The 19,265-nt window shown below is 44.5% G+C and overlaps 2 protein-coding genes across 6 annotated transcripts in view; one reads left to right on the top strand and one right to left on the bottom strand.

Moving 5' to 3' along the window:
- SEPTIN8 (septin 8) overlaps nt 1–10,271 on the bottom strand; it is a 51,092-nt gene extending 40,821 nt beyond the window's left edge. For all 5 annotated transcript variants that reach the window (XM_072146079.1, XM_072146080.1, XM_072146082.1 and 2 more), the window contains exon 1: nt 10,105–10,271. In XM_072146079.1, coding sequence (XP_072002180.1) covers nt 10,105–10,134 — 30 coding nt within the window. In that variant the 5' untranslated portion in view covers nt 10,135–10,271. The remainder of the gene's footprint in view (nt 1–10,104) is intronic.
- A 59-nt stretch (nt 10,272–10,330) lies between these two features.
- LOC140126532 (uncharacterized) lies at nt 10,331–18,927 on the top strand. The gene is made up of 4 exons (XM_072146085.1): nt 10,331–11,016; nt 11,412–11,509; nt 13,886–14,032; nt 14,161–18,927. Exons 1-4 carry the CDS (start codon nt 10,855–10,857, stop codon nt 15,065–15,067), a joined length of 1,314 nt encoding a protein of 437 aa, XP_072002186.1. The 5' UTR covers nt 10,331–10,854; the 3' UTR covers nt 15,068–18,927.
- The last annotated feature ends 338 nt before the right edge of the window (nt 18,928–19,265 follow it).

The raw sequence follows: 19,265 nt of genomic DNA, 5'->3' as shown, positions 1-19,265 counted from the left end.
CCACAACGAGAGTGCCCGGAACTTCACATCTGTGGATTCACCCTACAGTTACAGGACATCCGCTTTTACTAAACTACCAGCCCACTCAGGTAGTGTATGACGTGTCCTCCTTCATGCAAAATCTCCACCAAAATCTCTATTTTATCTGTCCCCAAAATGTTATTTATATTTTTAAATGTGAGAGGACTTTAGACTTCTCCATACAACCTTAACAACGCTGTGAAGTACTATTCCGTTACCAGTCATTAAGTGGTTAAAAGTTTTTTTCCCCTAAGAAAGACTAGAACTAGTATGGAGCTCGCTTAACTAAATCCATGGCTTCCTTGGACCAATGGATGTCACTTGTGACGTCAAGAGAAAGGCAATTCCCATGGTTCAAGCAGGGAACAGATTGTCCTAAATGGCCCCATAACTTCCCCTTAACTTCTGGCTCGATGAAAGTGGAGAAGACTAGAAGTGTTGGTTCCCTGCAGGTACAGGGAGCCGGATCAGGCAAAGTACATGTTCTTTTGTCACTTACTCCACCTCCTAGGAGCAGAAAGCTCTTCAGGCTGAATGACCAACCACGGAGCACCTGTAGACTTGGATTAGATGTTTCCTGCTGCTACTAAGAACATACACAAACATATGATTATACAGCTCTGCAGAATGGCCACCCAACACTGGGTGCTGGTTTCTATCGTCCTCCACTGACCCGACCCCCCCCCCCCCCCATCGCTTTGTCTGCTGCTTAGTTTCCTGTGTGACACCACAACACATAGAGGTGGGGGCAGCGTCAGAACGGGGTGGTGGTGGGGATCACCTCATGGTGCTCTAGTCGCCATCTAGTGTAACTGAATTTATTTTACACTTCAGGTGGATCATAAAAAGAGAGAAAATATAAAAGAAGGGCCTTGATGTGGGCCGCCCCCTCAGGATGGGTGCACGACAGAAGCCAAAACCTCTCGATATTTCTGGCCTCTGTCACGTACCCAGTTTTACATCAGGTCCTGGTGTAGAAGGACACTATGGCTAGCGAGCAGGTGCACATACAAGAATGGGGAAACCCAGCACTTACTGTAACGGGTTAATTCAGTATACTGCCATCACAATCCATTTGTTTCCGACCCCCTCCAAATGCCCCCCAAACTAATGCATTCATGCCCGCTAGATTTGTAGAAGATGACAAGCTGTCAAAATGATTTTTTACAAGACGTCTTGTCCCCTGCCATGAACACCCAATATATAATCACAATCTCATTGTGACCTGCAATGCTTTACACTGCATTCCAACCTGGAGTCACAATGTATTGACTATTGGGGATGTAGCTGGACCGATCCAAAAGATAAGAACACACCTAGGAGGGGGAAAAAAAAAAAGGGGGGGGGGGTTATTGGACAGAACGAGATCAGGTACAAGAAGCAAACCGTGCTGTGCATTTGCATTTAGAGACATGGTTTGGATACTGCTAAATAGCAATAAGAAACTTTGAATCTCTAACTTTTATAATGGAAACATTTACACCTTTACCATGTGCAACGTAAACACCCACAGGTCCTTGTAAACCCTTCTGCTGCCACAGAACAATCTAGATCTACTATAAATGGCAATACTTAGAGGAAACCCGGCACCAAATTTCAACAAATTAATCTACCAGCCCCCATAGGGTATGAAATGTCCTTTCTAGAATTCCTCCTTCCATGTGAAATATCACTCGGTACCTACAAAACTTCTCCTTCAAAGACCTGTGAAAATGAGCAGACAAGAGTCATATTTTTGCCTTAGAGGAGTCACTTTTAGAGGCTACACAGTGTGTCACATGAGCAGTTTTATATTACCTAGAAACATGCTTTTGGTATCAAATCAAGTGCGAGTGTTATGTTTACATATGTAGTGCATACGTCCACCCATAGATTGTCATATTTAAAAAGAAAACATAGAAAAGAATCTCATCTTTTAAATTGCAGCAGGCTTTTGGTTTTACGATCTACAGAACAGAAGATAAGGGCAGCTAAAAACATAGGGGAGATTTATGTCCGAGGTAAAAGTGTTCTAGTTGCCCATGGAAACCACTCAGAATCCAGCTTTCATTTTAGGAACACCAGTGGAAACATTTAAGTTGAGCGCTCAGAAAACTCTGATAAATCTTCTCCATATTTGAAAATGTGAGCTGAAGATAACGATCCGATTCCTGCCTCTGCCAATCCCACCTACCAGCGCCTCCTTGGCGCGCTCCTTCCTTTCATACTGCTCTCTGGTCCTGAAGCCCAAGATCTGCGCATGCGCTATGCAAAGATAGTCTACATAGAGCACATGTGCATAGCAGCTCTCCCTTTGGCCCCGAGGTCGGAGAGCGATGGATTCTGTACCACAGAGTGGAACAAAAGGAAGGAGCGTGCTGAGGATGCGCTAGTAGGCGAGCCTTCGCTGCCACACCTCAGTAGTCTTTTTCCCTGCTTCTGCCAGCTAAAAAAATTAGACAGACACCTTAGGCATGACTTAGATAGTGGCAACCTACCATCGGCTCTACCTTTTTAGGTAGATCCCTGATGGTAGGTTTCCTTTGATATGACTGGCACTATAGAACTAGAGAGTGGAGTCTTAAGTGACTCCACTACCTTTAGACTCCACTAAACTTGACTCGTCTCAAGCAAATATGGCTCTTCTCTGCTCATTTTCAAATGACTTTGGAGTACTTTTTTTTGTAATATATATTATATAATATGCAGTTATATAAATGTAACTGCATATTCACCAATTGCAAAGTGGATCCACCCTGCTGCTTGGTTTAAAGGTACACAGTCACCCAATTTTACCCCATAATTCCATCTTTTATGTGAAATTTCTCCTGTTTACGTGTGTGATATATATATATCACAAGTAAACAGGAGAAATTTCACATAAAAGAAGGAATTATGGGGTAAAATTGGGTGACAGTGTACCTTTAAACCAAGCAGCAGGGTGGATCCACTTTGCAATTGGTGAATATGCAGTTACATTATGGGGTGAACTGTGAGAGAAAGCAGATAGAAGCTCCTGTGGCTAGAGGGAGACGTGCCCCTCATGTCAATGGACAGCATCGGGGATAACGCTGCCAGATTATAAAGGAGCCCTTCAGGAGGTGGGTGCACGTCATACTAACCATTAACCCCGTCTTTTCAGCGCTGCTCAGAGTAAACATGTAAATTCCTATAAAAATGAAGCAGCCAACATGTGAAGAGAAAAGTAATGACTTTTACCTTAAAGAATATTTATCTGGATGATGTACGATACGGATTCAGAAACAAGATGTCAAACTGTACGGCCTTGTATTGGGGGAGCAGAGAGCAAGTATGCGCCATTTCATAAGCTGAGGAATTTTTAAAGGAAATGAAGCTTTGTTATTCCGCACCGGCCGCAGCCTTCCCCAGCCGTGTCTTAAAAGTTATTAAATTAGAGAAATAATCGAAATGTCAGTCAGGAGGAAATCCAACGTGAGCCGCAGGCCTCAGAGAAGGGACGCGTAAATGAGAGCGGACATCTCCGAGATCCTATTAAACACCACACTGGACTCGGTGTCGCTTTTGGTAGAAACTCCTGTAACTGCTTCTTCTATGTACAATAGTAAAGGGTTAAAACAGGTGCTACACAGTCAGGGCCCCCTGAATGAAGAGGCAGAATCCATTATGTTCCTTAACCCCTGCGTGACCAATGGTCATTGGTGCCTGAATGTCTTGGGTATCTTGGGTGTGTGGACGATTTGTGCTCAGAAGGCAAGTACCAGATTAAGTGAATACATATAGACGGACCCTTTCCATCTACACCCACAATATCCTAAGAAGATGTGTACGAGATACTGTACATGAAAAAATTTTTGATCGCCCTTACACCCCTAATAATGACATGCAATAGGGCGACAGAGGATAAATGGGCAGGTAGTCTCAGTCTTCTGGCATGGTTATCCAGTCTGCTCTCAGATAAGAAACCTGCCTAAGCCCAGAGACCACCGCTAGCACAGGAGCCTGGTCTCTCAGAAATGGGGTTACTTCTACACATACCAGTTGTATGCCCCCAATATGCTCTTAGACTAGAGGAATGTGCTAAAACATGGCATTTCGTGGACCAAACACTGCTCCGAAGACCGGAGTCCATTGATGCTGGTCACACCTGCAGCCAATCACTGATCTCAGCTAAACACCCACAGGCCCAACCTTTGACCCCACTTATTTTAGGCCTAAAATCCAGGAGCGGGTTTGACGTAACTAACCTGCATCATGTGCTGGACGGAATATGTGGCCAGAACCGGGGCTCAGCATGTCAGTTCTGTTCGGATCTCCGAGTGTTGGCCCCCAGTTGACATTCTGGCAAGCACATAATGCAAATTAGTTGCATCAGACCCGCTTGCAGGTTTTAGGCCTTAGACTTATGCTGCATCAAATGGAACCTGTCAGATTTTCACCTAATGATAGTTTAGTGCTATGGGAACCTAACTGTTGCCCACAGTGTTTTTAGTACATTTCCTATCCCCAGAAAATAAAACTTGTAAGTCTCCCTGACACCCTGCCAGAAGGAGCATGTGTTATTCATGCAGGTCACTGTGTGCCTCCCTCATTTCATCTCATTCCCCCCCTCCCTTCAGAGCAGAAGACGATTTCAGCCGAAAGGAGGTGGGATGAGGGAGATGACAGAGACAAGGGCTGAGCCATACAGTGATTTGCATGACTAACAAAACGCCCCTTGTGACACACTGCTCCTTCTGGATGGGGGCCAGCTAAGTTTACAAAGTTAATTTTCTGTAGATAGTAAATAGCTAAAAACTGAGTGGCAAGAGGTCATTAGGTTAGTTAATATTTGGTGACAGGTTCCCTTTAAATTTGTGTTTAAACCAGACAACCCCTTTAATGTAACACATTTACAGACTTTAGGAAGACTTCAGACACTGTACTACTCCACCCTTGACACTAAAATCTAGTGGTGACTTTGCAGGACAAGCAAGTTTTGCACAGAATGTAGTCATTCAGGTTAAACGGCAGAACGGGAACCTTAATACACAGAATCAGTGAGACCACAAGACCTCAGTCAACGTTCCAGATGACAGCTACTCAATAATACTCATTACTAAAGAGGAATACTGCCCCCCTGACAAACAACAGCACAGACCTATATATCATAGTAGCACCTACAACCTTACCTGATATGTTTGCTTCAGCATAAAAGGTGGTGTCACTTGGACCAGATGAGGCAACCCATTGGGTCCAGTGACCACCACAACTCCATCTGTTATAAAAACACATCAATAGCAGCTTGCTGACAGTTTCCATATAGAAGTAAATAAAAGTAAATACTGACTTGGGACCACCTTTAACCCCACAAAATCAATATACAGCAGCTCAGTTATAACTAATGCATTTCAATTACATATAAAAGATGAGGGCGACTCCAGAGCCAAGCATTATGCCTGCCCGGGCACTTTCATCTAGATCCAGAGGCTGACTGCAATGTGCTGGACAGGATAAGCTATAGGCAGGCCACCAGGGCTCTAATCTGACCAGTGTCAGATCAGACGGAAATGCCTTACAGAGACTGTAATAAAGATTCAATAAAGAATATCATAAACTATTAAAAACTGAACAAAAATGTATTTTCCACCTGATGATGCACCAAAAAAGAAAAAGTTTGTGGGGCAAGAACAGCACAAGTGTGTGCACAGGTAACCTCAACCTTCCCTCTCAGACTGAGACCTGGGTAAGGAGGACTCTTACTGTGTCTTCATGGGGTCCTATAATGATTTAGGGTTCACCCAGCATTACTTGTACATCAGAAAATTATTTTGCCATTGTGTAAGAAGGCAGAAATGTAGGCTTCTGCTTGATGTTGTTGTCTGGATCAGTGTGTTCTCAACTGACAAAAATAGACCCTTACCCAAAACCTGTGCTCCGAAACATATAACCCTCAGAGCAGAAATCCCCTGACTGTTTCACTTGAAGTGGAGTTATGGAATTTTACAGCCATTACACACTTACATTATAGATATCTCTCTCAGATTTCTGTGTGAGGTGGGGGAAATGTCAGGGAGGAAGTCATGGCGTCATTACTGTGAAAGAACGTGTGGAATGTCTTGCTATGACTACTGGGGGGAAGCTACAAGTTCTTATTGATTGGACTTAAATGGAGGAGTGGTGGATAACTTTTACTATTGAGGATAACTTTGGTACCCCTACCTAGTCAGTGTGTACAGTGGCTGCGCCTATCCCCCAACAGGAGAGCAAGTGAGAGCAGCACAGAAATTAAGGTCCACATTCACACTGGGCCTCACTGGCATGGTAATACAGCACCATGGCACAAGGCATATCACACAGAACACAAAGCATACAAATAACTATATACACAACCAGGTGGTCCCCTACTTAAAGGCACCCGACTTACAGACAGCCCTCTCTGCCCACTGTGACATCTGGTGACCTTCTGGATACTTTACTTTAATCCCAGACTGCAATAATCAGCTGTAACATGTCTGTAATGAAGTTTCATTGATACTCCTTGGTCGCATTACAGCAAAAAAATAATAAATAAATAAAAGTTGAAAATCGATTTTGTCATTGGGACAAATTTTTTTTTTGTCTGGAGCTACAATTAGAAAATATACAGTTCTGACTTCGTATATATAAAAATTCAACTTAAAGAGGACCTGTCACCCTCAAAAACGGCACTAGGAGCCGCTTACTAAAGAAAGCAGCTTCTAGTGCGAAAAAAAGACACAGCAGTGTTACACTGCTAGCATTATTCCAAACCTACGATAACATTAGCAGACACTGCCGTGATCTACACTAGAAGCACCGGACCGCTCTCAAAGCGGTCCAGCGTATTCATGAGGGGGCGGTCCGAGGCACTGCCTCGTCCCCTGCTCACTCCATAGGTCAGTGGTGACTGCTGCACGTCAAGGCCGCCCCCTCATGAATACGCCGGACCGCTTTGAGAGTGGTGCGGCATTTCCTGTGTGCAGCTCAGCGGTGTTTGTTAGCGTTATCAGAGGTTTCGGATAACACTAGCAGTGTCACAATGGGTCTGTTTTAGCACTAGGAGCTGCTTACATTAGTAAGCAGCTCCTAGTGCCGTTTTTTGAGGGTGACAGGTTCTTGTACATAACCCGGGGGCCGCCGGTACATAGTAATAGCAGCTTTATGAAAACATTTGTCTCATTTATCTAATCATTTTGTCTAGTCTTTTTCTAAAGATGAGAGCTGTGGTTAGTGCAGAGCACCCTGAGATCTCCCACATGGGTCCCCAATGTAAAACATAACAGAAGCCCTGGAAGTCTGTACTGGGGCCCCATGCAGAGAGCTCACCGAACACTGTGTATACTAGTCCATGACGCTACAGTACACATGCTGAACATCTGCTTCCTAGAATTCAAAGAGGAGGGAAGCCACTTGGCGAGGAGGTCACTTCAGCAGATACTTGGATGTCTGCAGACCTTGAGAAGAATCTTAAGATATATTCATGAAGTCTAAGAATAAACACTTCATCTATAGTAGCCATTCAACACTGGGGTGTTACAAGACTTAAATATTGACTCCGCCAAGGTACAAAAACATCCCCTAAAGTAGAACTTCCAGCAAGCAGCAGTGTCTTTCCCTAGGAATGGTTGAGCTCTGTGGTAAGGAGTATTTATTCTGGAAGTCAGTCTCCGGCTATGGAATGTAGACGCTCCTACAATGTTTATAGGAATGTGCGTGTGCAGGAGAGCCTTCCCCTACATACTGTCTAAACTCATCTTTATCAGGTCTCCAGCGTGACATAGAAAATCACCGCTCCAGGAAAATCTTCCCCAGAACCAGAAATTACATTTATTGTTTAAGCAAGCGTCAAAAACTAGAAAAATTCATCAATATATCCACATTCTGTGATAACGGAACATGACAACGTTTACCATGAGAAGGTTGGTGTCAGGGATATCTCTGTTAAAAGGCATAGCTTGTTCCAAGTGACAGCACCACATTACCGGTGATGCACTTTTTGGCACCTTGGAGCCAGATCCTGTAACTTTCCTTTCCATTTTTTAATATGTCTGGTTCAGAAAATATGGAAATTTATCCAATCCTGATTATAGATTTAAACAAATGAATGAGGAGTTCATAGGTCAGCTTATTGGCCATGTGGACAACTTGAATCTTACTCATACAATGCAAAACATTGAGCACCGGCAGTGGAGTCTTAGGGTCATTGGCATAGACAGTTTAAAGCTCAAGAACATGACCCTGGTAACTCACATTGTTATGTTAGATCAGTTGCCATTACAAGGATCCGTACAGATGACAGCCCTGGTGACAGAGGAGTCATTGTTAGGTTATAAGATACACTACATCTGGTGAGTGTATGCTGCCGAAAACCCAGTTACGGATCATTGCCAGTATATAGAGGACTACTGCAGCACGAGCTCTATATGACATGTGAGCAATGTGCCCATTCCAGCTCCGCAGACCAGGGCCTCAATAATGGGTCTGTGACAGGTGTGCGGCCTTTATTATATATAGGATAGGTGATCGGATGGGGGTGCGGACCAAATGCAATCCAAGATCACCGCAGGCGCATCTCCCATTGAAGTGAACGTGCCTGCACGTCTACTATACTACGGAGAGAGCCGTCCACATATTGAGAGGGGTGCAGGGTGTTGCACCCCCCACTGATAAACCATTTATGACCTGGACTATGGATAGGTCAGTGTTAGCTATAGCCTGGATTACACCTTCAAGCGCAAGGTAATGGACTGAAAGAACTTTGTGCAGATATTTATAAATGTGCTGCATGTGAATTCAAACTCCACTGATTGGTCACAACCCTGTCATCATGAGCCACATACGTGGAGATTGTGGTATACAAGTAAAACAAAACCTAAGCCAGAAAACATTTTGAAAAACTCCAGACGCTCTCCTGAAAGAATCTGCAGGAACCAGATCCAGGAAGGCGGTTGGTGAGCGGAGCTCCAGACATAGTTTCCCTATGTAAACGTGCTGCCGATTACAATGTTTCCAGAAATTCCTCACTGCTGCTGTACAAGTGCAGGAGACGACACATCCCCTCTGGAAAAGCCGCTACTGCTGAGCAAAGCAGGGTTAGGAACACAAAAGGCGCTGTCAAACAGCTGGCAGGCACATGAAGGGGGAAGGTCAATGGCACATGGGTGGAGAGACACCCCCTGTCATCTCTGCAGATCCAGACAAACCCTAGTCTGTATATTAACTATTAATTATTCTAATATATGATCTCGTTAAGTGGCGGACACATGTCGCCAGCTAGGCAACTCCAGTAAGCGACAAAACTTCACAAGAAAATGAAAACCAGGAAACAACCCAAAACTTTAGATGCCAACTTTAATTTTCTAGCTACACAATCTACCCAAAAAGCCATTCTGTCTGATCGTGGAGACATAGGTGATCTTCCTACCCGGCGTCTGGGGGCTTACAGTGACACAATTAAAAAATGGAAAAATCAGTTGTGCCAGGGGGCATCAGGATTAAGTAGCCCAGTCACATTATGAGGCTACAAAATGCTAAAGCAACAAATCATATTGTTCCTATTGTGATGTGAGCAAAAATAGATAAGGAGTAGAGACTTTACCCGGCATCTGTCATCCATATACAATTAGGGCATTGGACACTGTGCCCAGGTATTAGTGGGTACCCAGTTACATGAAGTAAATCTTCCCCGTCATGTCTCCGATCACTGGGGTGACTACACAGAGCAGGGTGATCCCTGCTGCCCCTTTAAGGATGAGTAACTATCACTAAGTTCTATATGGAAGTGCCCGCTGCAGGTTATACATGTAGGAGATCATGCCCCCCATACCTGGCATGTCCTAAAAGTTACAGTACATGTAGTAGATTCTGCACAATGCCAACAAAACTGCCCACTTGGCATAACACAAGTCAATGGAAAGTAACAGAAGGGTCCTAAAAATTGCTAGAAAGTGACCTGATGCCCTGCACCAGCTGGACTGGGCTATGGTTTAACCCTTTCATTAGACGTGTCTACCTTGGCAGAGGAATAAGTGAAGCCATGAGGACAGACGAGCTATGCCAGCTGCTGCCCAGTGCCCGCACTACTTGCCCTGCTGGTGGAAAGTTTGCCCCGGTTCGGGTACTCACATTTGCCCGCTCTACATCAGTCGCGGCCATGCTGCCTGCTCACTGCCTATTCCCGGCCGTCTCCCGGAGCTGATGTCGTCTGAATTGATGCAATCCAAGCTCGTAGCTCTCAATGGGATCCAATATGGCCACTGCACTTCCTGGAAACTCCCCTCTGCATTACACAGCGGCTGTCACCTCCCACGGCTCGCAAAGGGCGCAGCAATGGCCTCTGTGCTGCTGCAGCTACTACTGGGAACAGAGGCTACTCTGACAGGGCCCGGCGCCGCCCTCACCCCGCAAAGCATGCTGGGACTTGTAGTCCCCGCCACATAGCTGATGCTGTCATCTTAGGGGAGGGAGGAGTGTGCGGTATACAGCGGATGATGCCCGGCGGGAATGTATACAGTGCAGACACATATATACATATAGCTACCTCTACAGGGGGAGTATATAAGAACACATGTACTGCGCGCCTGGCGCCCACTAGCGGATTGCTGCTGACATGACGGGTGCCTCATTGTATGATGTGGAGAGCGGGCTCATACGTGATGTATGTTACACCCTGTAATACGGGTCTGTGCCCTCACACCGCATAGGCATAAACCATACAAAAGAAAATAAATCGGCTGCAGAAATACCGAAGCGTTTTTTACCCGTCTTTTCCCCCAATGAAGTATTCACATGCAGTTTTTTTAATCATTTATCCCTGTAGAGGTTTGTAAAGAGCATCTATTTCATCACAATAAGGTAGTGTAGTGTACATGGAAAATGGAACAAAATGCAATCCCTGGCACCTCAACGGGCACCTCCGCCACCCAACAAGAGGTAGTCACCCGCCGGGAGGGCCGAATAAAGGTGAGAAGGCGGGAAATGCGCCTCCTCATGAAGATAATCGTGAATATTGTTCGCCGGCGTAGATTACAGCGCCAGGTATGTAGAGTTTTTGTAAGAGATGGTCGTCTGGTCCCTGTTAGTATCTGATCGGTGGCGTGACCAGCACTCGCTCAGCATTTGTGAAATTTACTGGACAAAATTTCTACATCAGATGCGCGTAATCTGTGTGCGCTATATAAATAAAGGAATTATTATTAAATTCTGCACACATACACAGAGCAAGTCTATCAGAACTGACCCGCTTGTGTATGACTGTTCTGAATCCAGCTGTAACAGAACCTTCCAGGAGCAAAACCTATACGTGGAACCGAAAATAACTGTGGAAAGGTGCAGGTTGTGAGTGATGGACCCCCATTCATCATATACCATGTTAAAAATGGATAAAGGGTAAGTTGTCACGGATGATATTGTAACACTTTTGTTTTTGATAGGCACAAGAGAGACGTCAACGGCGTTACTGGGTAAATCCTATAAATTCCTTGCGGTCCGAAGGAGAACATATCGGACAGCTATACAGCGAGTTAAGACAGTAAGTGTTTAAAGGGGGTTGTTCATTTCAGCAAATACATTTTTGTATAATGAAAATTTGTACAATTTTCCAATATACGTTCTGTATAAATTCCACAAGGTTTTGTAGATCTCTGCTTGCTGTCCTTGTATAGAAAAATCCATTGGTCATTTCCAATGTACAGAAATCTGACTATGGTTACATAGGTTTAGAGCTCGTTATAAACCACAGCTCTGTGCTACGTATGACTCCATCCTTAGGCAACAATCACAAGCAACGCTAGTGCGCAGCAGGCGGGTCTCAGCACTATCGCTATGCATTTCCCAGGAAAACATATGTGATCGGTAACCATTTAAACAAGTTACCGATCGCATGCGTTTCCCTGGAAACGCATATGCGATAGGGCCAAGGCACGCCTCCTGTGCGCTAGCGTTGTATTTTGAACGCAACACTAGTGGAACGCGTGACCGTGGCCTTAGGGTGGATTCACGCATTCTGTTTTTTAGATGCAGTTTTTGAAGTTGAAAGAATGTGTTGATCATCATTGTCGGACTGGGTTTCCTTAGGCCAGTGATGGCGAACCTATGACACGCGTGTCAGTGCTGACACGCGTAACCATTTTCAGTGACACGCGGCCGCCGAGGAGTTAAGTTTAATCCTCAGGTGCAGTACCCGGGAGGCTGAGAGACTGTTACAAACTGAGCTCCCAGCACAACCCCCTCCTTAACCTCCTTCCCAAGCTGTGTCTCCAGTCAGCACAGGTATCATCCCGGGGCTCAGCACCAGGAGAGGTGACCCGGCCATCAACTCCAGACACTCCTCTGCAGCTCCTGATAGTTGTGGTGGGGGGAGGGTGGCAGCACAGACAGAGGCTACATCGATGCTGCCCTGTGTGATGTCCCAGCAGCTGCCACCTCTACACTGACCATCTCCACAGCAGGGACCAGTGAGGACAACTACTCTCATCATACAGTGAGTAATGTCAGTGTAACTCTGCCACCTCTACACTGACCATCTCCACATTAGGGATGAGGGAGGACAACCTGCCACTCACATCATACAGTGAGTAAGGTCAATGCACTGTATGATGAAAGACAGTCATCGCCAGACATTGCGATTATTTTGCTCCTCATGAAGGAGATGCGGACAGCGGCGCCTGCGCCCTCGCTATAACCTGTGAACTTTCATAACTGAAAGTTTGCATGTTACTAAGCATTTCCACACCTGTCTGATTGTAACCGATCTATTACAATGTGCGATTTGCACATAGTAATAGATGATGCGGAAAATCCCCATATACTGCCATACTGTAATATGTCAGTACATGGTAGGATCAATCAGACAACCTAGGGTTAAAGTACCCTAGAAATTTAATAATTATACATATTTGTTATTTAAACTATAAATATCGCAAAATTATGTTTTTTTTTGTCATGGTGACACACCACCTGAGTTATGCTCGGTTTTTTGGCGAATTTTGACACACCAAGCTCAAAAGGTTGCCCATCACTGCCTTAGGCCCACCAGAGAAAATAAATTTGGGGGCGCACTCTTCATTATCCTCCAGGACATATACTCTAGCAACCTCTAAATGTGCTTTTTTTCTGATGGACCTCTAGGGTTGGGTTGAGTGAGGGCCCACCGGAGGGTCCTCTGCCACTCTGGTGGGCCAGTCCGACACTGTGGATCATAATGGGTGAGAACATATCATTGAGAGAAGCTGTTCCTCATCTTCTTTTATTCCACTACAGGTTAAGATGTTCAGAAGCTAAATGGAAGTGTATATAAACCAGTACCCTGATAACCACACTGTCAGTTCACAGAACTAGATGGACCATAGTGTTTCTGCTTAGAGAGTCCACGCCCACACTTTACACTGACCAGCCTAGGGAGTGATAGGAGCTAAAACAGCATTAAAACTGAGTAAAATTGTGAAGTAAAGGGTTAAAAATTCTTTATTGTGATAACATCACTAGAGGATTGAAATTTAAGAATTTTCTTTTGTGGGAAAACCCCTTTTTTTAACATGTATGTTATTTTCAAGGGTTAAATAACCGTCATGTGCCACCATGACAGTAAAATTCAACAAAAAGAATAAATTTGAATGGGGCAACATCCAACAGCCTTGATCTTCATAAAATCACTTTGACCAGCAGAATAAAATTAAAACATCATTTAAACTGTCTTAAATATTGCTAATGACATGCAATTATGTCATAGATAACATAAGGTATAAACAAAAGTTATGATAGAAAGTTAGATAATAATAACAAAAAAAAAACATGCCCATGAAGGCTATAATTGTTTGGATAACTAAAAGTATTTGAAAGTAATAAAGTAATATAATGTAGTGTACTGCAAATTGTCAGTTGTGTAATTTTTTATTTTTTTTTACAGGTGTCCAGAAAAGTTCCTGTCTTTTTGTGGCATGCCCATTGAGGCATTTGATCGGCTGGTCACCATTCTTGGTGGACATTTGCGTCGTGAGGACACAATTATGAGGAGGGCCATTAATCCAACAGAAAGACTACTCATCACATTGCGGTGGGCGTTGATACATTTATTTTTTGTTATGTTTCTGCTTTTTGTGGCCGTTTTCAGTAATTAAAAGAATGATTGCTTGTTATAGTCAAGCTGTCATGTAAACGTGTCATTTTCTGTCCTTTTTACAGGTATTTGGCAACTGGGGAGAGTTATGCATCCCTTCACCTCCAGTTCCGAGTTGGTAAATCCACCATATCTGGAATAGTGAAGAGCACGTGCCATGTCATCTGGCAGTACTTGCAGCCTATAGCAATGCCCAGTGTGACCCAGGAGACTTGGTTGAAGGCAGCAGCAGGCTTTCATGCCGTCACCAGTTTTCCCAACTGCATAGGAGCTATTGACAGTAAGCGTGTACGTGTGCAGCAGCCTCCGCAGTCAAGATCGCAGTACTTCAACTGCAAAGGGCACTTTTCTATCGTCCTTATGGCAGTAGCTGATGCCACATACAGGTTTCTTGCTATCAAAGTCGGCGCTTATGGAAACCCTGCAGAATCTCGAACTCTATTGACATCAGTTTTTGGGCAGGGAGTGCTTGTAGAACAGGTGACTCTTCCCCCTCCTAGACCTCTTCCAGGTACCACGCATCCAGTCCCCTTTGTTATAGTATCAGATGAGGCCTTTCCGCTGATGACCAACATGCTGCACCCATACCCACAGAGGAAACTGAATACTAGAAAGAGAGTCTTCAACATAAGGCTGAGCCGGGCACAACAATTTGTTAAGAGCACCTTCGGGATCATGGCTAACAAGTGGAGGATCTTAACGTGTGCACTGCAGTTGGATGCTGATACAGTTGATGTGGTCATCAAATCTGCCTGTGTCCTTCACAACTATGTCCGGGACTATGACCATTCTGACATGGAAGTGGAACCACAGATTGCTTTTGGTGAACCACCTGTCAGTTGTGCTTATGGCCGGGCATCTAGCTCTGCTATGGAGGTGAGAGATGCTTTTGCAAAGTACTTCATGAGTCCAGTAGGGGCCGTGCCCTGGCAATTTAACAGCCTTGGTAAAGAGCAACCAGACCAGGACTAAGGTTTTCTTCACACCTGGCCACTGTCTACCCGCCTGAATAATGAACCACTGCCCCTGTGAGCTACAGAGTTTATCCATGGTCTGATAATGGCATTTTCTATTATAGACTCCTGACCTTATAATGGCCTAATCCCATTGTGGGCTACTGGCCCTTAACCCTTATTTTGGATTAATTATTAAACTGTATTATCCTTACCCATCCCCGCACTATCCCATGGCTGCACCTGGCCTAACGACCTGAGGGGTTCACACATTCTCTCTTCTTCCCTCATTTCTTTCATGAATGGGACAGGCTTCCCAGGACTCCTTGCTGCGGTGAGCAAGTGGCAAAGGAGGCCCTTTTTAATGGAGGCCGGCAACACAGAGAGAAGAGCGACCTGTGGGCTGAACTGTACGGTCTTTCCTGAAACCCTGCTGTAGGTGTCAAACACCATCCAACATGCAGACACCCAGCTCCACACCGCACCTCCAGCAAATTTCCGATACTCCTGGTTATATCTTGTGAAGGGACATCTGTACCCTCATGATAGAATCTTGTAATTTCTCTTCTGCACACTTCAGGGTAGGGGTAGTTTGTGGGAAGATAAGAAGGCTTTTTCCCATTCTGCTTTGGTGAGGGTAACCGACAGTCTCCCACTGTCTGCCACTGGGTTTCCACAAGAAGATTTGGTCAGTAAGATAGCATACAGCTGGGATAGTAAGCGGACAGGGAGGATGAGAGCCCGAGGAGGGCCTCTAGTACAGTAGGAGACAACCCAAATCTAGAATCGGAGTCAGAGCTGAAATATGACGCTAGCTGTTGGTATTCCAATCAGGACAGAGGGGTGTTTGAGTTGGAGGCTTATAAGGCGTCCCAGACGTGCAGGGTAGTTCCGCTCACCGCCTGTCCCATATGGGTGTCTGCCTCCATCTCTCAGCATAGGAATCTGCTCCTCCCCATTCCTGGGTTGTTAAATAAGGGGGTAAGAGGACCCTTCTCTTTGTCTGAACAGGGAGTCGTGGGAAGCCTGTCCCATTCATGAAAGAAATGAGGGGAGAAGAGAGAATGTGTGAACCCCTCAGGTCGTTAGGCCAGGTGCAGCCACGGGATAGTGCGGGGATGGGTAAGATCTGTCTCTAGGGACAACCACTGTTTAGATGCAAATAGTAACACCTGCTAAGGAGGGGTATGTATCTTTAAACCCCCAGAGCAGACACATAATATTGGGGACCCCATAGACTAATAATACTCGAGACTCAATAAGCAGACAATTGATAATAGTGGAGACCACCAGAGCAGACAAAAATATTCTCTCCTTTCCTGGCTCTTATACTTTCTTCGCCACACAGCAGCTTTTTCTCTCCAAGTGCCGCCAAGCTGTGTGTCCCTTGCTGGTTGTATGCAGCGCCATCAGGACGCAGGACAGAACTGTGCCAGGAACAGTGAGGACTTCTCAGTTGAACTTACTGCTACCCGGCCTTCTGCACCAATGAACTACTGAGCTGGAGCAGAACACAACTCTTAGTTTAACATGATCCCATGTGGCCTGTCGGTGCAGATTGCACACCCCTAATAAGGGCTTTTAGATCTATGGAATTTAGGAAGAAGGCACTGGAAAGGAATCACGGCACTCCTATTAGAACTGCAAGATCGATCAGGGAAACAGGGCTGTAGAGTCTGATTCAGTGAGAAGTTGAATTTGGAAAGTTTGGCTTACCAACTCCATAGCCCTGCTTCCCACCAGCTTTCCTTTAAAGGGAGCCTATCATCAGCCTTATAAACCACTACCAGTATATTGTCAATCAGGGTAATACCTTCCAGTTTTTGTGTCTTCCATGGTCCAAAGTGGTGGCATCAGACAGAAAATCAACTTTGAAATAAGATGTAAATTGGTTGTATAAAGTCATGGTGGGAAGCTGTGAACACCATCTCCTATGTCAGTGATGGCGAAACTTTTAGCGGCTGAGTGCCCAAACTGCAACCCAAAATGCCCCTTATTTATCGCGAGGTGCCAACCAAAGATTAAAGCAGTAACTTATTGCTCCCTGTTCAACAACTTTCAATCATATTGGCCTCTTGAGGACAGCAACACAGTAGAAAGATGGAAAATGTTCATCATTTTAACTCCTTTTCAGTGTCCCCCTGTACACAGAGAAAATTGTGGTGCCAGCAGGAGGTCCTCGAAAGATAATTTGGCCCTGTCTACTCATTCTCCCTCTTCCTACAGTCCCAAGTAGCAAAGCAAGTATCAAAATATGACTGAAAGCAGCATCTTTTAAGTTGTTGGAACTGCAGGAAGATTTTTAGAGTCCTGTCTGGTGGGCTGGGGCCATGGCCCGGGTGCCCACAGAAAGGGCTCTGAATGCCACCTCTGGGTCAAGAAAGAATCACAATCTTGAAGGTGTTCAGCTGCTTGGTAGCATACTGGTAGTGGTTTATTAGGCAGTGGTTTCTACTGACAGGTTCCCTTTAAGTATCTGAGATGTCTTCTGGGTGCTGTCACATTTGACAAATGTAATTTTTAATTTGTCAGCCTAAAGACAACATTCTTACACCATTGTTAACCATGATAATGAATTTGAATAAGTTCCAGAATTACACGATGACTAAAGTCCTATACATCTCAAACCACTGGGCCACAGCCAAAAAATAAAAAAAGTCACCGTTCCCTCACAGCAGTACTCTTCTCCTCTCAGACATGGATGAACACTGCCTTGCATTCAAAATGTACTTTTGTTTTTGGGACAGCTTCATTTTCAGTTATTACAAAACAGTGAAAATATATGTGTTTTTTAAATTTTTGTGTGAAATGCCGTGGCTCCCCTTCCATGGCCTTATGGCTAGCATATTTTTTTTCTAAGATATTTTATTATTCCATGGTTGACATCTAAATAACAAAGCTCCACTGTTTTCTTCGCGAGAGATAGATCTACCACACAATTCGTCTTACAGGATTGTAGGGTTAAATGCTTCCCCAAAACAGAAAGCGTTTTGTCACACTATTTTGCTTATTCTGGCCTTGAGTAGAAACCTATGCAAATGACTGATAAATATCACTTACAATGGTTCTATTGAAATACTGTAAATGGGGAGTTGTAATGTCTGTCAGTGACTGTTTAATAGAATGTATTTTGCATTGTTAATATGGCAGGAAATATTAAGTATTAACATTAAAACTGAAATAACCCTTTAATTCTAGATGTAGAATGGATTCACTTTACATTTCATCTGCAGGTGCTTCAAACCTAACAGAAGGTGCTATGCGTGCCTACTCTAAATGGATTTTGGGGCCATAAAGTTCTAGCATAAAAAGTGATTAGTAATAAATGTAACAACATGTAGAAGCAAGGGTCTACATTATGAACATATGTTACATACAGATTGTGTTGCCAGCATCAAAATCCACAATTTGTCAAGAAGAAAAATGGTACACCGCTCAAAAAAAAGAAAGGGGACACCAAAACACCACAATTCTTTATTTATTACATAGTGGAATACAATGACTACAATCAAATATAAAAATGAATATCTTATAAGGGTCTGGATTTTGAATGCTACAATCAAAGAGAAATATAAAATTTCAGGCTTATCCAACTTCAGTGGAAATGCCTAAAGACAAGGAAATGAGACTCAGTATTGTGTGTGGCCTTAACGTACCTGCATGACCTCCCTACAGAAACTGGGCATGCTCCTGATGAGGTGGCAGATGTTCTCCTGAGGGTTCTCTTCCCAGACATGGATTAGATCATCAATTAACCCCTTGACAGGGTGTGTTTCAATGTGGTGTTGGAGGATAAAATGAGACATGATGTCCTGGACGTGCTAGAGTGGATTCAGATCTGGCGAATAGGCAGGGCACAGGATACCTAGCAATGTCATGCATCTGAGGGAACCCAGGGCCTGAAGATGTCATCCTGGTAACGAATGACACTCGGAGTACCTCTCGTGAGCACACTAAAGGCTTTGCGTCCCGCCAATGAAATGTCCTCCCACACCAGCTCTGACCCACTGACAAACCAGTCATGCTGAAGGATGTCTGTGAAGAGCAAATGTGGAATCTGCCAATCTTTTGGTTCCCTGCGTGGTGCTAAGCTGTAAGCACAACACCAACTTCATGAATATTAGTGGTTGCTGGGGGCCATTTTGCAGGGCTCTGGCACTCCTCCAAAAAGAGGAGGTAGGAGTTCTGCTACTGGGTTGTTGCCCTGCTATGGCCCT

The sequence above is a fragment of the Engystomops pustulosus genome, chromosome 4, assembly GCF_040894005.1.
Source record: "Engystomops pustulosus chromosome 4, aEngPut4.maternal, whole genome shotgun sequence".
NCBI lineage: Eukaryota > Metazoa > Chordata > Amphibia > Anura > Leptodactylidae > Engystomops > Engystomops pustulosus.
This window is presented reverse-complemented; position numbering and strand designations above follow the sequence as displayed.

Excerpts from the sequence above, each read along its gene's own strand:
- LOC140126532 (XM_072146085.1), top strand. The coding sequence starts at position 10,855 with ATGGAACAAAATGCAATCCCTGGCACCTCAACGGGCACCTCCGCCACC. Across the intron at positions 11,017-11,411 it reads GGCGTAGATTACAGCGCCAG|GCACAAGAGAGACGTCAACG; the intron begins GTATGTAGAGTT and ends TGTTTTTGATAG. Across the intron at positions 14,033-14,160 it reads AGACTACTCATCACATTGCG|GTATTTGGCAACTGGGGAGA; the intron begins GTGGGCGTTGAT and ends TCCTTTTTACAG.